Genomic DNA, 25,647 nt, shown 5'->3' on the forward strand with positions numbered 1-25,647 from the left:
CTGGAAGTACAGCGCGAAGACAATGGCCGAACTTCCAGCATTTAAAGCACTACATTGGGGGAAGGGTATAGGGCTTTACATCACAACAGTAGACGATCACCTTCACCTTATCGGGCAATGTATCATCCTCGGAGGCCAAGATGAAGGCACCAGTGGCAAACTGACTATCCCTCAGACCCCGGTGGACCTGCCAGATGAAATGTACACCTCACCACTCTAAAAGATCTGCTGCCATCCTTAGCCTGACAATCCTCCCATGATGTGGCCAGGGAGGCAAAAAATTTGTGGTCATACCTCTGTGCATCGAATTGAGCTCCTGAACGCTTAGAGACTGTTGGTGTTTCACCACCAGCAAGAGATGATGGACTATGCTTCATTGTGTGTCATCCGCCCTGATGCCACCCACTCCGACCAGTGTCCCTCCCCACAGGTGCCACCCAGCCACAGCAAAGGCCACCTGGCAGGATGGCCATTGCCGGGCGTCCCGATGCCCCAGGGGGATGGACATCTACCCCTTGGCATATGTGGGGAGTTAACGGCACAGGCATCAGCAGAACGATCCCTGTGTGATCAGGGGGGCTACAACCAACAGGGTACATGGCAGCCCCACCACAACAAACTGGCTACTGTGCTGGATACAAGGTGCAAAGAAGACCATGTTCATCGTCGATGTAGAAAGTGACACTGCACAGTGCATGGTGGAAAATGCACCCAGGAAGGTATCCTTGCCCAGTACATGGAGAATGGGGGGGGACTGCGATGCGACGAGGAGAAAGTGGGCTAAAGATCTCAATGAACCACGGGCACAATGAACAATTGCCTCATCTGAGAAAAAGACGTCTTTCCAGGAAGCTGACATTCAAATCAATGCATTGCAGCGCATCTGACAAATTTTTGTCGGCATGGTTTGTCATTCAGCACCTGATGTTGCAGACTTCTCACTTTGTAATCGTACGGTCAAAGACACTGGTGTATTATAAGAAGCAGTGTTGCTCGGGGTACATTAAATTGCCTAGATACCTGCCGAGTTCACTTTGTGGGATTCCGAGAAGAACTTGTCTGATATCCTCCATTGTCTCTTCCAAAACAGTATGACATGCACTGCCAGAATGATTCAGAACACTTGCAGTTCCCCAATACTTACAATACCATTCCTTAATTTTTATCACATTAGGTGAATCACATCCATACAACCTACACTAATTGCTTTGCACAATTATTGGAGATTTTGTTTCTGTAAAACACACTATAGCTTGCGTGTGCTGCTGGGGAGTTGACATTTTCCCTTCATGCAACCATACTGCACTCTAGTGTCCGTGGTTGCCAAATCTGATGTGGGAATGTAAATTCTTTGAGATGATCTAGCATATTCTGTAATTTCACAACTTTTTTTTTCTGAGCCTCTGAAATGTAGGAAGCTCGAAAGTGATGCCCTGTATTATACAGTCCTAGGAGCAAGATTTCTAATAAACTCCTTCAAAACGAATACAAAATGCATATGCACGCCTGCTCACAAGTAGATGTGTACACTAACTAGTGAATTTAGGTTTCTTTGTTACCTCTTGACATTCACGAATTTGCGATGTGGGAGACTACATTATGGAAAGGCACATAACATACCATTGCTTGCTGCCATGCAGAACCAGGATCTTCGTTAATCATCAGCACCCAGTGGAGCACTGCTGCGTCAGCCCTTCAATACCACCATAAAAATCATGAGGACTGTCCTCATGAGAACAATTTTATGGCACTCCCAATGAATAATTTATTTTATGTGATCACTCTTGTTTTCTCAGTGCTGCCGCTAAATCGTGTTCTTTTGAGAGTTCAGCCAAATGCCATTTTTGAGGTAAAATTAAGAAAATAACCACCTAATTATTTTTATGCTGTGTGGTTGTTCAGTATTTAGAAGCACTGGCTCCTCTTGTGGAATACCAGTGTAGCCTCATGAACTGTTGATGTACAAATATCACTATAAAACGATGATTGTAATCATCTTTTTTCAATGCTGCGTGGTGAAATCTCTAAGGAAAGAGTCTATGTGCTGTCACATGTCTGCACTGCCATGTGCGAGTCCTAATTTTAGTAATAATTACACAGTTGCTTCAATCTGCGTATTTTTTCAAATTGTTAGGAAAGCATTTTCTTTTGTGTGAATTTTTAATTTTGTTACTATAATGGAAATTTTGTGCCATAACACAAGTTACTACTATTCAAGAACACAATTACATGTGTCTCCATATAATGTGGTTTACTATTGTAATTATTGATTGGTTAAAACTACATAGTTCTTCTGTATGGACTTGCAACGATATTATTAATCTGTTTTGTATATTAGAACTTCATACGTAGCTGAAACCATTACCAGTTACATAGTGATCCACATTGTTAATTAAATTCAGTCATTTGAGAAAATCATTAAACTGAGACAAAGAGTGTCATCATTTTGCCAGAAACCTTTATACACTGCTTACAATGATGCTGTTTATTTTGGAACTGATACTTCATTTCTGAAACAATTTTGTAAACTATAATGCAATGGAATGGAATGTAACATAGTCCATATTTAGATTTTTTCAAAATTTGGTGTAGAAGGCAAGAGTCACCAAGAAATAATTTTTGTTTAATGCGTGACGTACTTGTCTCTGGTACTGATGTAGAACAACTACAGCAGCGGCAAAAAAAACCAACAGTACAAATATAGCGTCCATTTTTTAAACTCCACCTTGTGTGAAATACAATGTATACCTTTATTTATCCAGACATGTTTCAACATCTGTGTGTCCTCTTTTTTGCTCTTTATTTACTTCTGTAAATCATACAAAGTTCCTAGATTTTTTTTTTAAATTTGGATCTAAAAACTATAACACGTCCATTTTGTTCCGTTGCTCACTTGGCATTACACTACTTGTTGAAATGGATTTTTACAGATCATATTGTTATTGTACATTTTTTATCATATTGAAAGCATTTCATCTGCAAATCAGTACTGAAGAAATTTGCCTATTTCCTAAAATTTTTATTAGTAATTGTTTCTCTTATCACTTTACTGACAGGGTCACAATTAGTGAACTACACAGAAAAAAAACGTAAGTTAGTTGCAAACTACGGCATGCACACACTTTATTCAAAATGTCATTACAGATATTTGGAATTAGATATGCCTGCCATTATTGGCGACAATATGGCGCAGACGAGGAGTGAAATTCTGCATGACCCACTGAAGTGTTGGAACGTCGATGTTGTCGATGACCTCCTGAATGCCAGCACAGCAATGGTTTTGGGGTTACAACTGTACACCTTGTCTTTAATATAGCCCCACAAAAAGGAGTTGTGTGTGTTCAGATCGGAAAAATATGGTGGCCAACCGAGGCCCCTTCTAGTGGCATCTGGGTAATTCACAGCCAGAATGCAGTCCCATAAGTGCTTCTCCAGGACCCAAACACTGTCCTGCTTTAATGGGGTTAACCTCCACCCTGCATGAGCCACATCTTGTTGGAATCAGGGTCACTTTGGATAATGGGGACAAAATCATCATCCAAAACCTTCACAAAGCGTTCATTAGTCACCGTGCCAGTAATCACACAGATTATTCCATGACTGGACACTGCACTTCACAGTCACCTGTTGAGAGTGAAGAGACTTTTCGATAACAAAATGTGGATTATCAGTCCGCAAAATGCGCCAATTTTGCTGATTGATGAACTCGTCCAAATGAAAGTGGGCTTCATCACTAAACCTATCAACATTCACATACTAATTCCCATCATGCACCGCAGCCAACTGTGCAATTTAAACGTCCTGATGCAAACCAGTGCCTGCCTAGTGACAGCCAGTGTAGAGTTGCTATTACAGGGTACAGAAGCAGGAGTATCCTGCTCTATGGGGTCCACAGAAGCATCAGCTTGCTTGTGCAGTCAGTCCATGGAGTCAAATGCTGAAAAATGGTTGGTGGCGTGTGCTGGCGATATGGTGGCTGGCTGGGCTAAGGTACCATGTGGCGACACTGTTGAAGAGGATCTTCAAGTTGGCGAAGGAGAAGATTGTTTGCATTTGGTGGACTTGTTTGAGCCTTTCCAGTTAGAGGAAGATTCAGGTGTGGTTTGGCTGGAGGGATGGAGGATGTCTACATGGGAGTACTTCTCCTGTCCCCTCCAGCCTACCAGTTGGGTAGCTGGTGACTTTTCCCCTTGAGGCAGGAGTTTGACTGGTTGTTGCACAGCTGGACAGAGAGATGGCGATGCTATCTTGACAATGGGCGATTTCACAACCTCAGAGCAGAATTTGAGGTCACATATCTGCGTGACCATGTCCTTCATGGAGCAAGGGGTAACAAAAATGGAACTATAGATTCTACATGGGAGAACATAGGGTTTGCGACTAGCCACTAACTCTCAAGCAACTGGGTAACGCATTTTTCCCTTCACCTGGAGAGAAGGAGGCAGACAATTGTCTGCATGTGCATCCCTAACATAGGTTACATATTTGGCTAGGTATTGACATGATGTTCTGGTGTGGTTGAAACTATGACACTGGTAGCAGCGCAGCGGGTTCTGAATGTAGAGCCCGACTGTGATAATTTCACAGCCTGTGACTGAGCTCTATGGAGGAATCTACCTTTTACATTACACCATGAATGGCAATGACACCCTGATCAGAGGGGTAACATTGGATTTCAGACTCAGTTAGACTATCAAGTAGCCTGGTTTAAATTACACCATGGGAAGAATTAAAAGTTCCATGGGCCTCGAAACGAACAGGGTAGCCGTGGAGAAGCAAAGCAGAAGGAGTTGTTGTGCTTGAGGAGAGCAGGATTTAACAGAACTGGCAATTGTATCAGCACCTTTCTGAATAATAAACGGATTGACCATGGCAAAAGACTGACCGTCTTCAGTATGAGAGCCCATGAGGAAGCGTGGTGCAGTGGGAAGGGGGTCTGAATCATTAGCCTCATCACGTTTACATTTTGTAGACGTTGATTGGGAAGGTGATTGACCCATTGCAAGAAAGTCTCCCAGGATTGCCAGCGTTTATGATGGTACACTCCTTGCAACTAGGGGCTCCCTTCACAAGGGGTCACACCCACCTTAGGTGATTGTTCACACCTCAGCTCACACACCTCCCGAACGCCTGACAGAGGGACCAATTGGCAATTCGAGAAGGTTGCACCTCAGGCAATCACCCCTCCCTGGGGCTGGCCAGTATCAGGGGTTATGTGCGAACCCGACCTGTTGACCAGGGGCTGGGAATTACACATTACCCAGTCACATGCTATGTGTCAAGATGCGTGGGCCAGCCTTCAGGAATGCACAGGGAGGAAGAAGAAAAACAGGAACCTCAAACACCGAAGCAGAGGAATGAGAGGAGAGGGGAAACGAAGGAAGGAAAAGGGGGTGGGGGTTGATGTGAGCCACAGCTTGCAGGCTCCACATATCAGATGAGACCCCTGGTATTCACTTTCTTAAACCCCTCCAAATGTGTGCCAACTCAGATCCTGCTGAAGGAGCAGCCATCTGTTCACTCACAGAGTGTATGGGCAAGGCCAGATGGCCAGCTGCCACACTGACACACTGCCTCAAATGAAATGAATACTTTACCAACCACCACTCACCCTGCTTTGACGGTGGATACTCCACAGGGGTCCACTAAAAGGTGCCAAAGAAGCAGAGCCTGTGAACAAACAACCAACACCTGAGGCATCACACGCAACAAATCACATTCTTGCCACCTGAACACTCCGAGATAGCTGATCCTAGCCAAAAGTGGCTTCAGCTGCTTGTGAACTGTAACTACCTCCTGATGTGTCCAGACATAGCATGCTTGTATACTATCCATTCTACACTACTGGCCATTAAAATTGCTACTCCACGAAGATGATGTGCTACAGATGCAAAATTTAACCGACAGGAAGAAGACTCTGTGATATGCAAATGATTGGCTTTTCATAACATTCACACAAGGTTGGCACCGGTGGCGATACCTACAACATGTTGACATGAGGAAAGTTTCCAACCAATTTCTCATACACAAACAGCAGTCAACCTTCGTTGCCTGGTGAAACGTTCTTGTGATGCCGCATGTAAGGAGGAGAAATGCGTACCATCACGTTTCTGACTTTGATAAAGGTCGGATTGTAGCCTATCGTGATTACAGTTTATCATATCGCGACATTGCTGGTCACGTTGGTCGAGATCCAATGACTGTTAGCAGAACATGGAATCGGTGGGTTCAGGAGGATAATACCGAACGCCGTACTGGATCCCAACGACCTCGTATCACTAGCAGTCAAGATGACAGGCATCATATCCGCATGGCTGTAACGGTCGTGGAGCCATGTCTCGATCCCTGAGTCAACAGATGGGGACGTTTGCAGGACAACAACAATCTGCGTGAACAGTTCGACAATGTTTGCAGCAGCATGGACTATCAGCTCGGAGGCCATGGCTGCGGTTACCCTTGCGTTGCATCACAGACAGGAGCGCCTGCGATGGTGTACTCAACACCGAACCTGGGTGCACGAATGGCAATACTTAATTTTTTCGGATGAATCCAGGTTCTGTTTACAGCATCAGGATGGTCGCATCCGTGTTTGGTGACATTGCGGTGAACGTGCATTGGAAGCGTGTATTTGTCATGGCCATACTGGCTCCTCACCCGGCGTGACAGTATGGGGTGCCATTGGTTACACGTCTCAGTCATTGACGGCACTTTGAACAGTGGAAGTTACATTTCAGATGTGTTAGAACCCGGGGCTCTGCCCTTCATTCGATCCCTGCGAAACCCTACATTTCAGCAGGACCATGAACGATTGCGTGTTGCAGGTCCTGTACTGGCCTTTCTGGAACGCAGAAAATGTTTGACTGCTGCCCTGGCCAGCACATTCTCCAGATCTCTCACCAATTGAAAACGTCTGGTCAATGGTGGTCGAGCAACTGGCTCGTCACACTATGCCAGTCACTACTGTTGATGAACTGTGGTATCGTGTTGAAGCTGCATGGGCAGCTGTACCTGTACACACCATCCAAGCTCTGTTTGACTCAATGCCCAGGCATATCAAGGCCGTTATTGCGGCCAGAGGTGGTTGTTCTGGGTACTGATTTCTCAGGATCTAAGCACCCAAATTCCGTGAAAATGTCATCACATGTTAGTTCTAGTATAATATATTTGTTCAATGAATACTCGTTTATCATCTGCATTTCTTCTTGGTGTAGCAATTTTATTGGCCAGTAGCGTAACATAACTAACTTAACAAGTGAACTATGGAAGCACAGAGAGAAACAAATATGCAACTTGCTACCCTTCTGACTTGTCACCAATAGATGCCGACTCCTACTGAGATGAGCAGCTGTCTGTTCAAAATAAATGACAACTGTGCTACAGACTACACAAAACCAAACTTTACAGTTACAGAAACATGGGATTACACCTCTTAAATAGAAATACAGGCACAGAATTTAATTGCTGTTGTACACATGCTTTCCGTACTCTCTCTCTCTCTCCGTCTCTCTCTCTCTCCGTCTCTCTCTCTCTCTATTTGTATTTTTACACAAAACATGCTCTGAATAAATACTTATGTCAATATGATTATAGAGGGGCATTACGTTATTGTAACCATTCATGTGTTCATTATTCTGTTTCAGTTCACTGTCACGTCAATTTTAATGTTCAGTGGAAACTATTGTGGTGTGTCTGCTGGGGGAGGGGGGTGGGGGAAGGAACTTACGTTATGTGTGTGCATGTACAATGAGAAAATCATTCTGAGATACTCTTGCTGATTTCTAATTATAAATGGAGAAGACACAGTATATGATCAAAAGTGCTCAGACATTTCTATGTAATGTGAAATTGACCAACAGATGCCATCAGAGGTGGACCTGCAAGAATAAAAGGAGGTGGGAGTACTGCGTTCTCTAAGGAAAGGCACTAACAGCAAACTGATTTAATCAGGAGAGCTCATTGACTCTGGACATGGACTAGCCATTGGATGTTACCTGACAAATCCATCAGCGACATTTCAACAGCTCTAAATCTGCCCAAGCTAGCTTTTGGTGATGTAACTGAAGTGTAAATGTGAAGGAACAACCACAGCTAAATTAAGACCATGTACTGACAGTAAGGACTGCTGGGCATTGTGGAGGGTGAATGTAAAAAAAGTCACTTATCAGTGGAAGGAATCACTTGAGAGTTCCAAAGTGGTACTAACAGTATGATTGGGACAATTACTGTGCATAGGGAGTTACAAAGACTGGGGTAAAATGGTCGAGCAGCTCCTCATCAGCCACACACATATAGTCAGTGTGAACAGTGAAGCCATTGCTGATTGGATGACTGGAAATTAGTTGTTTGGACTGATGAATTATGCTATACTCTGTAGCTACCCAATGAAAGGATTTGGGTTTGACTAATGCATGGAAAATATCACCTGCCATACTGTGTAGTGCCAAAGTGAAGTACAGAGGTGACTGTTATTGTACGGGTCTATTCTCCATTGTTAGGATGTGGACCCTTATTGCACTTGAGGAAAATGCTAAATGCAGTAGGACAACAAACAAATTTTACAACACTATGTACCGCATATAGCAGAATGACCATTCAGAGATGATGGTTATTGTATCAGTATGACAATGCACCCTATCACGAAGCATCATCGGTGAGGCAATATTCTGTTGACAAAAAAAATCCTGAAATGGACTTGCCTGCCAAAGCCAAAGTGAACCCAATGAAACACCTTTGGGATGAGTTACAATGTCGATTTCACTGAAGTCGTCATGCAGGTGAAGGGTGGACATACGACATATTAGTGTTCACTAGTAGGTTCGTACATTTTTCATCATATAATGTATATTTAATTCAAGGTTTAGTGCAGGAATAATAATGTTTACCTCTTTAATCTCAACCATTTGCTGGATATATTCCAACCCGTTTTCCCCTACCATTTTTATGCTCTGCAGCCTTTTACTCTCTACAGCTTATTCCTCGATTATAACACTTGTCCTATCACGCTGTCCCCTTCTCAGTGTGTTCCTCTCCTCACCAGTTATGTGGGGAATCACTTCATTTCTTACCTTAACAGTCTGGACACACAACTTTTAACATTATTCTATAGAATCAATTTCAACTGCTATGATGCTCTCAACTTCTGCCACCTGAAAAATAGCTGCTGGTATGATTATAACAATTTTGGGTTCATCCGATCTGGTTACTATTGTATTACAGTAAATACTGCTGAAAAACATGTCATTCTTTGCTCATCTATATCCAACCCTGTTGACTTTTTTCTGAGCACTATATGCATTTCAAGTGCCCCTTTGTTAGAATAAGCTACTACTCCACAAATAAAAAATAAAAAAAACGAAAGGAAAACATTACTACAAAATTTCATATTGTCTTTATTTTTAGCAAAACATCTCATGTTAGACAGTGATGGCAAAAAGAAGAGGAAGAACATGCAAATAACACCATCAACCATTCTCACTCACCTCTTCTGGGTTGGATGGTTTCTGAGTGTGGCAAATAACTAAGGAGACAGTAAAGACGCACACAGTAAGCACTCTACTCAATGGTAGAAATTTTGCATTATTCTCCCAGTCAATAATCTGGAAATGACCTTGCCTCCCTCAGCCTTTGTGTTATATGAAGTGCAACAAATCCTTTATGGCTTGCTGAAAACTTATTTTACCCAAAGATCTTTAGGAAAGCTATTTTTGAGAAATAGGACTGGTAAAGTGTGACAGAATCGCGCTATATAAATATATAAAATCGAAGAGTCATGGAACAACAGAGGGCTAGATCCAAACTTTTTCCCATTGCCAGGTAATTTGTATTATTGTCACCTAACAAAATAAATGAAACTTTGGATAGTATGAAAATACAGTAGAGAAGCGATGATCCAAACTGACGGACACGGGTTTTAAGAAAACCAGTTTACTTGGATAATTGAAGTGTATACATTTGTATACCAATAACACTACATTCAGGGTGAACTTAATAAAACCGACAGACTGTAGGGATGGATTCCCTACTCGAAATAGAGGAAAGAAGGACCTATGAATGTGTGTCCGGAAAGGGACAGTGTGCATGCAATGACAACAAATCTTCCCAGAACACAACAGAGCTGCATCACAAGATGTTCACAGTAGTTTCTGTGTGAGTGCAGGTGTTAGGTATACTAGCAGTTGTCATGGAGGACACATGTAATTGTACTCTGGCTTACGCGACACTGGTGGGCCATTTGCCTAAAACTTGTAATAGGGTTTATCTAGGATCCTGTAGAACCCAGTCTTCCAAATCAGGTGTACATACAGTTAACCTCTCTGCACACTCATCTGTCTGAAAGGACCCATGATTACACTAACACCCAAAAAGGGCTTGAAATAATGTGTTGTGTTGTTCGTGTCTGTGAGGGTACTTGTTTTGGTGTAGTCATGCTGCCTCTCAACCATTTCCATCTGCTTGGACCTACACAAACACCATCTTGGCTTGTTCCTATGAATACCAGACCATCTGCTACTTATAATATGCTGTGTCAATCACATAGCCTGCAACACACAAGGAACACACATCATGTGGTCAGATGAACTTTCATTCATTACTGCCATCAATGGTAGCAATGATTCATTTCTAGACACTTGTTCATGGGACCCTTTATCCTCCATTTCCAGTCGGGAATCAGTCCCTGCAGTTTGTTAGTTTTATAAACGTCCACACTGTATAACAGTAATAACATATTTCTCTTATTATTACAAAGTTAAGTATAGTAGGAAAGTATGTAGTACAGTCTAGTAAATAAACAACATGTAACACACATGCGTTTCGCATGTACACAGAATTAACACTTAAACAATCCCTAATTTTGGTCTGTCTTAGCAAGTCTACCTGCTTACAAGCAGCTAAGTCACCCACTTTTTTCAGGACAGGAATTTGATACTGGTTGCTTTCACCTTGAGCCTCAAACCACCGCAAGGCAGTATCTAAACATGTAAATGTTTCAGAAGCAGCCAGTATATTTTCAGCTTCATTTTCTGAACCAATATTTGAAATGCCGCCAGAATCAGTGACAGGATTTTCAATTTTGCCATCCTGCTTGATTTTACGCCCTGGATCTGCATCATCAACGCTCATCCATTCTTGAACGTCTCCTTAATCATATTCATTGTGATGCTTGTCTTTTTTTTTTTTTTTTTTTTTTTTTTTTTTTGAAATCTGTAACTGTCAACTTAACAACTTTGTGCTCATTATATAGCTTGTTTGCAGATCCATCTTCTTCCAATCTTTTATTAATCTTGTATTTATCTCTCACGGAAAGGACAACACAGTTGTGTTTATGCACTTTATACTGCAGGTTTACTCTACGTGGCAAAGTTTACAGAAGTGTTCATAAAAGAGAGTAAATTTTTACTATTGAAGGCAACCTCTGCGTTACTGTTATGGTGGATGAGGGATGAACACTGTAGGGATAGCGGGGAGGGAGGTGGGGAAAGGTTAAGCATGAGCGAATGAAAGTTCAGTTTAAATGGTTGTTCGGTTGATCAACATTTGGCTAATTGGTGCTCTACTGTAACAAGAAGCAAGTCAATGGTGAATTATTCATTTTCTGAACATTTAGTATCAAGACTTAACTGATATTAGATACATAATGGAAAATTCACATGTTTCATGTAATAAAATACAATGACTGTGACTTGTGTAGATGGAGTTGACGAATCGTTTGGAACTGTGTGCGCTAGATGGTAATACGAGGCAAATCTCTATGTATGACACATTTTGCAGCTCACAAATACTGAAGAGAAGACACTTTTTAATACCATAGATGTTATTTATTTCCTGGCTGACTTGTTTAGGGTTTTTACAATTTTCAAAAGTTGCCTATTATAGAGAACAAAATTATTTATGAGTGAACGCGTCAGAAGTGGATTAAAAAAAGGTATCATGGACAACATGATTCATATATATGATACATATTTAGTAGGTGTGGACAGTTCTGTTTATGTCATTGCATTTTAATGTATTTCAGACTTGCATTAACGGGTATCACAATTGTAGTTACATTTTACTGTACTAAGTTGATGCATGATTTACATTTTAAATGTTCTGCCTCTGTCTGTCCAATGCAAGCTTTATTACATTTGTTGCATTAGATTTTGGAAACACTAGAGTGGTTGCATAATTGAGTTTTACCTATTTTATGAATGAAGTTGGCTCCTAATGTGGTTTTTGTATAGAGCCCTATTTTGATGTTTGCTTTCATTAGTGTAATGTTTATTCTGATATATGTCTCCTGTCTGGGCGTACTACAAATTTATCTTTCTTTTTTGTTTCAGTCATTGTCAGTATGGTTTCATCCTTAACACTTTTGTGTTTTGTATTTAATTTCTTTTTACTACTATGAATGATGATACCTGTAGTTGTGGATATGCAGAAGATAATGAAAGTATGTAGAAAGTCCACATTCATTACAATTAGGTCGAGGAAGTTAATGCTGTTGTTATGTTAGTGTTCATATGGTTAAACTGTTGTTGGAAGTCACTAGTTTCCTCATGGCAGTATCATCTAGCTATCTCAGATATATATCTAAGGTATATGGTAGCTACATACATATTTTGTATGTAGCTTATGTCTGGTGTGGACAGTTCTATTTATATCGTCACATCATGCTTGATAATGAAGGTACCGCAATTAAGAAAAATATAGATTATGCACTTACACTAAGATAATAAAATAAAGTGTAACTACAATTGTGGACTCTTCATGAAGTTGGGAGTTCTGACTACTCACAGTGTATTTATTCTACATCTACATCTACATCCATACTCCGCAAGCCACCTGACGGTGTGTGGCAGAGGGTACCCCGAGTACCTCTATCGGTTCTCCCTTCTATTCCAGTCGTTCGTGAGGTTTGTTGTAAATAATCCACTGAAGTTCAAACGAAACAATTATGTACATAATTAAGACACCAAAAGGAAAAATGATATTCACTGCTCCACATTAAGCTTCTCTGTAACACAGAAAGGAATGCACAATACTGCAGTTGAAATTTTTGATCACTTACCCGGGGATATAAAATGTCTGACATACAGCAAAGTAAAATTTGAAAACAAATTGAAAAAAGGTTTCTAAAAAAAGAGAGAATTTCTTTACTCCCAAAATAATGTAGCAATGTTGAGAACGTGGAAGTTGTGTAATCTTAATTACGCACTTTGGGCATTCAACTGGGTCACCACTTCAATTTTATGCACAATATTTCGAAAACTAATCCAGTGTGGCAATGAGCACACATAAGAACATACATCACAGCTCCTGAAGAACATGACTAGGTTGGTCACTGAAATGTTATTCATAACATAGAACAACAACTTGACTGTATATTTGGAAGCATATTGCTAATCCATCATGCCAAGAAAACTTGTATAATGTTGTGGGAGGCATGAAGATATCATTTGAGTGTAAATATAATAGTCACCAGAAAATTACTGGGCTGTGTGTGTTGATGAACGAACCACCATGTGTGTCTTGTGCTACTGCCAAAGAGACGGGAATTTACGCACTTTGCTATTGCAAAAAGTAGGCACTACTTCCAAATATTGCTGTTGATATCTTTCTGCTGTGCACTCACATTTGCATGGTCTCTAGCTCTATTACACCTAGCCAGTGCTGTAGCTGAAGCCGGTGGATGTTGAGGTAGCGTACGCTGTTCCAAGGCCTGAAAGAAAATAAGTCAGATGATGAAATGCAGCAGTTACAAGTGGAAGGAAAATAGTACTCTGTTTCACATGGGTGAAAGTTATGTTTCTCACCTAGCAGGAGAATAGCTTGACTTACTTTGTTTTAGGCACTTCTATTTTTCAATAACTTATTATATTTCTTGCATTTCTATTACTTGAAACCAATGTGCACCAATTGACTAATTTTTAATGATTTTTATTGAATAACTGGTGGCAACTGTTGATTCATTGTGAAAGTAATTGTCATGGTTTCTAGCCATGTTTCCCAATTAAATTCACATACAATAACCAACTAACTTTTACACAGGTTAACTAAGTGCATATGAAGCACATGTTATATTAGGTGTCTGATCCCCATCCTTTACAAAAACAGGTGCAACCAAAATATACTGTAGAAAGCAATGTTTTTTTAATTGAAAAGGTCATGAAAATGCGAATGTAACTTAGGTTGTTCCCACAAGTTACAGGTTTGTGTGTGAGCTGATCTGCTGGCTGGTACAAATGGAAAATCGTGTACATTGCACGTTAAATATATTAAGTACATATGTGATACACTTAACTTAATGGAAGGGTATATGTTCAGAAATGTAAAGACAAATACATCATACAAACTACTGACTCAAGTTCCACTGCATCAACTGAAAATGTAGCTATTCCGACAATAATATTTTTCATTGACGAAAATAAATCTATGCCTTTCTTTATATTTTTGTGACAACTGTGTCGCACTATTTGTAGTACTTCTTGAATCATTGATTTTTTTTTAACTTTGTTACTTTTGAATAAATAGGCATAATTCCTCGTTATGTTGCTCTTGCATTACATCTCTCAAGCAAGGTGTTGAGTAATCTTACATAACCCAGTAAATTTTAAGCCATCTCTCTCCTCCACATCCTCCTCCTCCTCCTCCACCATCACCAGAACATCACATTAATTTTACTGACTTTTCTAAGTTCTCCACGGGGTATCTGAAATAAAGGGGGTAACTACAAGGATAAGGCTCAAAAATATAAAGTAGCTTTCAGATTTTTTTCTTAATTCATTGAGCACTAGAAAGAGGGTTACAAAGAGAAAGGCTCAAACAAGGAAGGGACCTGGTGGGCAGGGATGTTGAGACACTCAAGCAAGATCTCTAATGTAGTCCTACTTCAGATCTCCTGCCAACTTTCTCATCAACAATTCCCATTCATAGATGGGCTATTGGAAAATTTAATGTATCAGGAGTCATGAATCCAACCAAAAAGAACAGTACTGGTAAAATTTTTCTGTAGGTTTCCAGTTTGTACCATCCTTTATTAAATGTACATCTGTGGAATTTGCAATATTTTCTCATGAAATAACTTTTTGTAAGTAGCATCAATTTCACAACTGTAGAAGGATTCAATTACTAACTCCACAATCATTTCCTCTCCCACATTTTTACATACAAAAACGGATTAGTTGTTGTTGTTGTTGTTGTTGTTGTTGTCTTCAGTCCTGAGACTGGTTTGATGCAGCTCTCCATGCTACTCTATCCTGTGCAAGCTTCTTGATCTCCCTGTACCTACTGCAACCTACATCCTTCTGAATCTGCTTAGTGTATTCATCTCTTGGTCTCCCTCTACGATTTTTACCCTCCACGCTGCCCTCCAATGCTAAATCTGTGATCCCTTGATGCCTCAAAACATGTCCTACCAACCGATCCCTTCTCCTAGTCAAGTTGTGCCGCAAACTTCTCTTCTCCCAATCCTATTCAATACCTCCTCATTAGTTACGTGATCTATCCACCTGATCTTCAGCATTCTTCTGTAGCACCACATTTCAAAAGCTTCTATTCTCTTCTTGTCCAAACTAGTTATCATCCATGTTTCACTTCCATACATGGCTACACTCCATACAAATACTTTCAGAAACGACTTCTTGATACATAAATCTATATTTGAAGTTAACAATTTTCTCTTCTTCAGAAACGCTTTCCTTGCCATTGCCAGTCTACATTTTATATCCTCTCTGCTTCAACCATCATCAGTTATTTTACTTCCTAAATAGCAAAACTCCTTTACTACTTTAAGTGTCTTATTTCCTAATCTAATTCCCTCAGCATCACCAGATTTAATTTGACTGCATTCCATTATCCTCGTTTTGCTTTATCTTATATATCTTATATCCTCCTTTCAAGACACTATCCATTCCGTTCAGCTGCTCTTCCAAGTCCTTTGCTGTCTCTGACAGAATTACGATGTCATCGGAAAACTTCAAAGTTTTTATTTCTTCTCCATGAATTTTAATACCTACTCCGATTTTTTCTTTTGTTTCCTTTACAGCTTGCCCAATATACAGATTGAATAACATCGGGGAGAGGCTACAACCCTGTCTCACTCCCTTCCCAACCACTGCTTCCCTTTCATGCCCCTCAATTCTTATAACTGCCATCTGGTTTCTGTACAAATTGTAAATAGCCTTTCGCTCCCTGTATTTTACCCCTGCCACCTTCAGAAATTTTCAAGATTTTGTGCTATAGCATGGGAATCTTAGGCCCCTCTAACTGGGTCAGGGCTAAACAACATATCAGAGTCTGCTATCCGGGTGGCTGGCTCTCGGTGGGGTGCACAGAAGTGACTTTTTATTTTAACGATTAAATAAGTCTCCATTCAGTCTAGCTGCCGGTAGCTGTAGGAGACCTTGATGTACAAGCGTAAGATTGAAAGGAATGTCCCCCACCGATGGGACTATTATAGCTCTGAAGATCAACTCCTGAAGCACTCAAAGCGAAGTGCCAGAGTTCAAAGCATTCCTAAAAAAGCAGTGGAGTTCACATATATTAGATAAAGAAAGCTAATAAAACCCAAAATAGACAGCTATGATATTTTTGGGGCAACTAAGTGCTTGTCAAACAGATAGCCTAATGAGAAATGCTGGTGATGCCTTTATCATAGTAAACCAACCCAAATTAATTTGGAGGCTGCAAGCGAGATTGACTGGACAAGAGTCAGCATTAAGGGTGGGCATGAACTAATAATTAGATCCTTCACCGAACATTAGACTCATCCCCAAATGCATCAAAGAAATTCCAAAAAAAACCTCAATTCACTAGCATGTATGTTCTAAATACATACTGCCATCATTGGAAGAGACTTAACAATCAAGATCCATTGACTTTTACAACTTTGTAGGTGGTGGACATAAGGGATTTTTTGAAACAATACTAAACGAATTCTCTGACGAGCAGCTAGAATTAATAGTAGGAAACCCTTGACAATAATTACTGAAATACAAGGCTGAACTGAAACAATATGCTCTATAAACAAGATGAAGAAGCAGAAGTGTTATTACATGAATGATTTTCGAACGTTTACCTCTGGATAGGAGTATGTAGTGGATCTGTGGCTGAAATAAGTTTAGAATAACTGTTCACCAAGCACTGGACTGATATCTGCCAAGCACTACAGTTCATGATGGGAGGGATTCCCCGTGATATAAAGTCTCTGTAAGTAAAATGTTAAAGAAAGAGTGGCTAAAGGAGCCACAAAACAAATCTTACCTGGGTATCAAAGGAGCAATGTATGAAACCTTCTATGATTACTGCAGCAGCATTTTATCTAAAGAAGTCTCACAAACCCCAAAGAAATTTGGACATACTTGAAGGCAGTCAACAAGATTTAAGTTACTGTCTGGACTCTGATGGATGACAAAGAAATTAAAATTATTGTACCAAAGCTCATCTCTACATTTAAATGTTCCTTTAAAAAGTGGGACTGTCAAGTACTGCCCCAGTTTAGTTCTTGCAACAGTACAAAAATCAATGTTATAGATAACAGTGAGAAAGACCTGTATCTCACCTGGTTTTAAATTCTGTTCTTCACTAGACACTCTTTCTTAAATCCTCACCTTTCTCTTTTTTTTCTCCATTTTCTGTAACCCCTAAAAATTTTTTTTGATTTATCGTATCACAAATTATTCTTCGATTTTACATACAGTACCTGTACTTGGTCAATGACCATCTGTAGATAGGAATCAGCATCTGCTAGCTTCCTGTCAAAGTCTTTCAAAGTTGGTGCAGGTCGAGTGGGGTCCCACCTCATCTGAAAGAATTTAATATTGATTGCAGCATTCACAGACTACAGAAGTCCCACATATCACTTACTTCCACATAACAAATTTTATATAGAATTGTGATTTTCAAGATCACTTACCATTACATGACAATATCTGAGCCACAAAAATGAATTATTACTTTGTCTTTACAGCATCGAAGTGAAGAAACAGTTTGTACATTCAATCATTCTCCAACAATACTTATATCTCTTATCTGTTTGTTAGAAAAGAGCAATATATACAAATAAACAAGTTCAGACAAGGAACTAATGGCAGCTTCCATTCATGAAATATGGGCTAGACAAGATTAGACTAATTGTAGTGCACAGGGAGGCATGTGAGTGGTCTTTCTTCTGCACTCTACATGTGAATGGAATGGGAATAAATGCTAATATATTGTACAATGGAAAGTACCCACTGCCACAAACTTCCACGTGGTTTTCAGAGTAGAGAGATATATGTACATTTACATCTACATTTCTTCTAAACAACCACAGCAGAACTATGAATAAGTGCCTTCCTTTTTTCGATGTGATTATTCTGATCAATGTAAGAATTCTACTGGAATCAGGCCGTACTAAATATAATGAAACAGACACCTGCTGGAGCTTGAGTATAACTAACATATTGTTTACACTATCACTGGTCCTTCATAACTGACAGCTATAGAATAATAATAATAATAATAATAATAATAATAATAATAATAATAATAAAAGCGCAACAATGATTATTGTACTACTAGTAGTAGTAGTAGTAGTAGTAGTAGTATGGTAACACTATTTCTATAACACTCAGTAACCTGCTTGGTTTTTATTTCAAATAAACTAAGAGATTTTAGATTTCTTATGTTACATATATTCAGTGTGTCCTGCGAGGAATGTTCAATATTCAGGAATATGACAGGAATGATAATATGAAGTAAAGGACTTCTTACGGACATAGGATCTATTCTGAATGGTTTCCATGGACAGAATACATTTTATGTAACTTTTTTTCTGTATCATCCATTACATTGTCATTGTTTACATTGTACCATAGTACTGTAAAGGAAGTAGAGGTGAACAATTTGATGTGTGATATATGTGGCTTATAGAATCGGGAAACTACATCAAATTGAACTACAAAAACCACCTAAGCTACAGCACATGTGAGTTGCTCGAGATTTTCAATTTTCTCTTGCCCTCTTTGTGCAAACTATTAGGGGAGAGAAATAATGAACAGGACTTTTTTTGTAGGAAATTTAATGTACTTTAATTTTCTACTGCAATATACTTGCACTAGAGGCAGCAGTTTTCGAGGTATTCAAGAAAAACGTACAGAAGTGACAATAAATGTCACTATCTCGGAATCTATTCAGAATAGGGCATACATCCATATGAAGTCTTTTGCTTCAAATGACCAGTCCTGTCATACGCTTGCTCGGATATTGACCATCCCTCCGTTCAGCATTTTTCATTGTGCCGTTCTGCAACTCACCACCACCTTTCTGTGGTGTGTAGCGATCTATCATTTTCATAATAAAATTGCTATCCCATCCTGGACTTTCTGTTGTTTGATGAGCATTATTTCATTAGTTGAAGGTAACTACATACTCATATATTATTAAAATGACTACGGTTGACACATTTTTACTTATTCAATTTAAGTTCATGTGGCATACGCTGAGATGTTGCACGTGTCCAATAAAATTATCATAAGATTAAAGAAATGAAGTTACAGATCGGTCACAGAAGAAATATTTATTCATAAGCAAATTACAATCAGATTATGCTGAGAAATATACATTTGAAATAGAACAAAAATTAGAACTGAGACAATCCCGTCAGGTATCGATAAAAAAACTATCAGTTGAAGAGTGCCAGTGACAAAGATTCTTCAATAATGAAAGAATCGGAAAATAAGCTTTGAAAATGCTTATTCAAAAATAATGTCTGTAATGGTTTGTTCCTACAGAAAGGTTACATATTCTGGTCATGCTAATCGATGTATTGTGTTATTTTCATGCAACATTTTATAGTTATATAAAATATATATAAATATAGTTACATAAAATATATTTTATAGTTATGTAAAAGTAACATTGAACACTTACCTCCAAAGTCACATTTTTGGGTTGCCTTTGTGAAGGTCAAGTAATGCCCACCATTTGTGTGAATGAATGTCGGAAACTGCCCAGAACTATATTCAAATCATCCAGTAGATCCAACTACCAAACATTTACTGCCCTTGTCTAACCGGTGCAACAGAATGTTAACATAGCCACAACAGGGGTTTGTAAAATTTGTAATTAAACTTCTCCCTAAAAAAAGATAATCACCCTGGAGACATGGTTGGACGACCATCTAATTTCATAAACATACACACAATCAGTGGATATGTAAATGGTTAGGCAAATCACTACTGTAACGGATATAATGAGGCACCAGACTGCATTAGTGTAGCTGATGTTTAGTGTTGTTACCAGGCCTCGTAGGATATCCAGAGCAGAAACAGCATCAAATGTTGAGCGATCACTGTGAATGGAGTTTTCAGCACAATACAGAGTTCGAAAGGTGACTCATTGTGGGTCTCCATTTAACTGGCTGATTGAATCATGAAATATTCAAATTTGTGGGGCATTTGGATGTGACAGTGGCCTGATGTTGGACTGCATAGGAATGTGAGGGCAGACTGCTCATCTTCAAGGTTCTGTTTGTTCATGTCTGACCACCGCAATGCACCAAGTACATTGTCATTCCTTCACATCTGTGCCGACAACCAAGAACAAGTAAAGGACTCCCTGCAACATTCTGTACCATCCCACAATATTAATTGAAGATCAGCAGCAGCCAGGCCAGCTAATTACTATCTCGTGCCTAAGCTGCCATTAACATTCCAACACAAATGGCTGTGTTTAAAATGTCATGACCAGAAAGCAGGGGCTGTTGATGAATCCTGTCGCACTGCACTGAGTGAGGCATCAGGTTCTGCACTACCCCAGATGATCATTATTGGTGAGTATGCTGGCAACCTGGTGAGAGGTCTCTTTCTTCCAGTGTTTTGGAGAGGCACATGTGGGACATATGACAAATGTATCCATCAGGGTAATGCGGAGGAATCTGGAATTAATGGGCTATGGCAGCAGATGACCAACACCAGTGCCTTTGCTATCCGCACATTGCCTGCAGCCTCTCTCCTGGGCTTGTGACTATATCAAATGGACCTTAGGTCACTGGAAAAACTGTGATCTGGTCAGATGATTCTCGATTTCATTTGGTAAGAGCTGATGGCTGAGTTCGAGTGTGGCCCAGACCCCACGAAGCCATCAACCCAAGTTGTCAACAGCACACGGTGCAAGTGGTGGTGGCGGCTCCATAATGGTGCAGGCTGTGTTTACAAGGAATGCACTCAGTACTCTGGTCCAACTGAAACAATCGGTGAAGGAATTTTTATGGCTGACAATGCGCCTCGTCACCGAGCCATAACTGTTTGCAATTGGTTTGAAGAACATTCTGGACAATTCAAACAAATGATTTGGCGACCCAGATTTCCCAATATGAATCCCAACGAACAATCGTGGGACATAATTGAGAGGTCAGTTTGTGCACAAAATCCTGCAACGGCAACACTTTAACAGTCATCGACTGCTATAGAGGCAGCATGGCTCAATATTTCTGCGCAGGGGGTTCCAACGACTTACTGAGCCCATGTCACATCAAGTTGCTGCACCACACCAGGAAAAAGAAGATCAGACACAATGTTAGGAGTTCTCTCTTGACTTTTATCACATCAGAGTATAACAAAATTCAAAGAAGAGTTAATTTTGGAATAGAAGTTAGTGTGCGACGCCGGAATTGTTGGAATGACGTCATTTCGTGGAACAAGTTACGAACAAGTTACGAACAAAGTAGCGAGAAGAAGCACTTCTATTTTTCCACTTTGCTAACGTATAGGCCCTGTGCCATGTCGCTAGTGTCTCACCCTGTGGGCGTGCCGCAGGATGGTGTCCTCGAGGGCTCGGATCCAGCGCTCGCGCTCGTCGGCGTCCCTGGCCTGCAGGTGGAACGTCTTGCCGTCGACGGTGACTGTGAACGTGCAGTCGTCTTCGTCGTCAATGCCGATGACGGCTCCGCGCAGTCGCACGCAGCCGCGCCGTACGCCTCGCATCATCTTCTCTCGCGACTGTAACAAAAAGAGGCTGCTGCATTTCGCTGCCTACTCAAAGATGTCGCTAAATACTTCTTGCTCACTGTTTTGGAAATTTTACGACTTAACAAATTAACCTCAGTCCTCATCTAGCATCTATGCTTCATCCAACTTTTATTTTCATTCTGGCTCGCGGAATGAAGTAAACTTGCTGTATCTGATTGCAGGGTGTACTTCACACCATATGCTTTCTGTGCATCTGTTTTCATTTCTGCATGCTCCGACCTGTGTCGCCAATTCTCCAAAACGAAATAAGCTAAATTTGTGTTCAAAAAGGACAGAAAAAGATGAAATAAAACTAGGTCCACTACTCTGCAATTTCATTTTTTCTATAATTATACTGTGGGGGAGGGATGCATTCGAAAATCCAGCAAGGTAGATATTGTTTGATAACTTCATCCGTACGAAGAAAAATTAGATCATACTTTATAAAGAGACAAGCCAAAAAGTAATCAACGCTAATACTGTTTTATGGACTTTATTTACTTTTGATTCAAGTACTTGATATATAATTTGATCAGATTTATTCATTTCAGGAATGTAACCCAGTTTGTAAAGCTTCCGGAAACAGGTGTTCCATTGGGTTTTGCAGCATATCTTAAATGCGTGTACGAAGTTTCATTTTAATGGTTTCCAGAGCTAGTGAAAAAAAATTAATGGTGTGCCTTGGGTATCTCATTAGAGAAATGATTTCTGGATGCACTAGAACGTCGAATGGATATGTAACAATTCGATAAGGACCGGCCGAATATTGGTTTCGGCCGGAGCTTCTGTATCTGATAGAAATCAGCCCGTCTTCGACTTTGTCGAAACCAGCTTTCGTGAACTCACGAATGAAGTCCGGACACGTTCGGAATGGATTCAGTCAACAATAGTGTTGAAGGGGCGCCGTTTACCTACTAGGAGAGACTGTCGTCGCGCGTAAAAATTGGTAGTGTCGTCTTGTTAATCACAGTATAATGTAATCATTTCTGATAGCGATATTCTTATTTTTAGTTAATAACAGTTTAACTTCCTCCGTATTTTACTGAATGGAATGGGCTATCGTATGTTATGCTGAAAGATTTTATTAGTGAGTTTCTTTGAAAGTGGAGGATTTTCTTTAATAACCAATATTGGTTTACAAAACTTCGCTCTTGTAGTACACAGCTTTACGGATTCAGTTTGTGTACATTTATAAAATAACGAACATACCGTTAGTCGGAACTGTGGCGTTTTTCGAACTGTTTTCCGCGGCGCTGATTGACGTTGGTTTACTGACTGTAACTAAAATGCATTACGTAATTAGGAATAACGAAGAGGAGATATGTCAGGTTGTCTGTCGATTGCAAAAACGGAAATGAAGATGGCTGTGTGAAGCTAGCGCTCCTGAGAAAGGAAGCAAGCAAATTATTCCCTTCCTTGTATTTTTACTGGGGTGTGGTGTCGTTAGTCATGTACAGGCTATAGCATTTCGTAGTTTATCTACTTGGCACATTTGTAGCACAACTAAAGAGTATCTTCCTATAAGAAGATACGCAGGACCGTAGCGTTTTTAATATGTTGTGAAATTTTTTGTGCTAGCTGTATCTACTTCAGTTTACTTATTCTCTGACTTACTTTCATTTTATACGTATAAAATGTCAACGAAGAGAAAAGAATCGAATTTGGAAGTATTTTAATGAAAGTACCACCGATTTATCTGAAGCCATTTACACAGTTTGCAGCAAAACAGTTTCGCTGGACAGCCATGAACACAAAAGACAAAAATTGCATGGATTTAAGCGACATTTATCAAAATGTCGTGGCTCACAATATAAAAAGGTTTTAAAATGTCAAACAGAATACGACCATTTGAAAAATGAAACCAAACCAAAGCGGATAGGTTCCATAGTCGCCTCGAGTACCGGGCCCGAGAAGGATGTAAAACCCAATCGAAGTAAGTCAACCAAACAGTTTGACCACTAAATCTCCACAATGCCCAGACGATTATGAAAACACGGAAAGAATACACAAAGTTATTATGGATTTAATAACTCGTGATACGCTGCCGTATTCTTTGGTGGATGAAGGTGCATTCAGTCGGCTCAATTTTACTGTTTTACAGCTTGATCACAAATACTGCCTCAAATCTGTAAAATTCTTGAGACCAACGTTGACGCCGCAGACCTACGACAAAGTGAATGTCAAAGTAAAGAATCTGATTGTGAAATGCGAGTGGTTAAGTGCCACTCCAGATATCCAGATATATAGACACCAACACAAAAAAAAAGAAACATGCTCACTCCTCAGCTTTACAGGACACTTCACCTTTGGCATCAATGTTTGAAAGTTATTCTGGTTGCAGCTGTTTTAGAATAAGATCACACTACTCAATATATAGAACAAAAATGAACAGAGATGATTAATAAATGGAACGTATGCGGCAAGACTTTTCTGATATTACTTGACAAAGCGTCAAATATGGTTTGTGCAATGCGTGGGCAACATGAGTTGTGTGTCACATACACTGCATCTGGCGATAGAAGACTCCCTGTTCTCAAATGAATAAACAAAAGCTATAATTAAAAAAGTGCAGGGAAATTGTGGGCACTTCCACAACATTGAGCAAGCTACCAGGAAACTAACAGACTGTCAGAGCTAATGTCGAGTGCTAAAAAATGCTTTGATACAAAGATGTCGATGTGCGAACAGCACATACTTGATGTTGCAAAGACTTTTGGAAGAAAAAGGGGCAGTAAACTTGTGTAGTGTAGAACACTGTGGAGTTACCACACTTCCCTTACGGAGTGGAATGTTATACATGTCAAAGGCGTCCTCACATTTTTCTACGAAGCCATATTGGACTTACCCCTCAGCGAAGCATGTATTTCTGCAATAATTGTTCCGTTATCTTTCATGAGACGCAAATTGCAAGTTCGATGCGAAAATTAAGATGAAACAAGGATAAATATGAGAAATGTACTGCGTGAATCTTTACACAAAAATTCTCCTATGTTAAAGGACATCCTTTACTTATTGCTGCGGTATTACTCGACCCAAGGTCTACATATCTTACTTCCGACGAAGTAGACATTGGAATGTCCGAAGTAATCGAATTCTTGAAGGGGCATAATGATAGTGTAGGCCTACTGGCAGACAGAGGCAATGAGCCTTCAACTTCTGCAAAACGGAGCCAGTTTGTAGAAGGAAGATGTCGATTGGATTCACTCTACCACGTCACTGTTGAGATGCAGTGAGACATAGACAACAGTATTGCAGGGTCAAACTTCGGTTTTCAAGCACACCATCCAATGTTATCTTTCGAAACCACTGTTTCAACGCAACGATGACCTATATTCATAATGGAACTCTAGTCCTTATCCCATTCTAAGAAAAGCAATACTTCAGTACCTTTCTGCTCCACCTACTATCGTCCATAGTGAACAAGTGTTCAGTGTCACTTGACAAATTTATGCAGATAGTCTAAGTGATTTGCCCGGTGACAATGTGGAAAAACTTTTCTCAGCTTACATTGTAAGTCTCCTTCATTACACTTACTAGAACTATTAAATTACCAACATTTGAAGTGTTTCTGACGTTATTTTTGTCTATAAATAATTATTATTTAGGTTTTTTGCTAAAAAATTTTGTTTTGTACGTTAATTCAATTTTATTTGTCTCAAAGATATGACTATATCGTTAT

The 25,647-nt window shown here is 39.9% G+C and overlaps 1 protein-coding gene across 4 annotated transcripts in view; it reads right to left on the reverse strand.

Moving 5' to 3' along the window:
* The window catches only part of LOC126272399 (oxysterol-binding protein-related protein 9), a 480,270-nt gene that overhangs the window by 272,479 nt on the left and 182,144 nt on the right, over positions 1-25,647 (reverse strand). For all 4 annotated transcript variants that reach the window (XM_049975226.1, XM_049975225.1, XM_049975222.1 and 1 more), the window contains exons 2-4: positions 21,759-21,959; positions 17,681-17,782; positions 13,613-13,699 (exon numbers count right to left, since the gene is read on the reverse strand). In XM_049975226.1, coding sequence (XP_049831183.1) covers positions 13,613-13,699; positions 17,681-17,782; positions 21,759-21,959 — 390 coding nt within the window. The remainder of the gene's footprint in view (positions 1-13,612; positions 13,700-17,680; positions 17,783-21,758; positions 21,960-25,647) is intronic.

Source organism: Schistocerca gregaria, chromosome 5, assembly GCF_023897955.1.
Source record: "Schistocerca gregaria isolate iqSchGreg1 chromosome 5, iqSchGreg1.2, whole genome shotgun sequence".
In the NCBI taxonomy this organism is placed as follows: domain Eukaryota; kingdom Metazoa; phylum Arthropoda; class Insecta; order Orthoptera; family Acrididae; genus Schistocerca; species Schistocerca gregaria.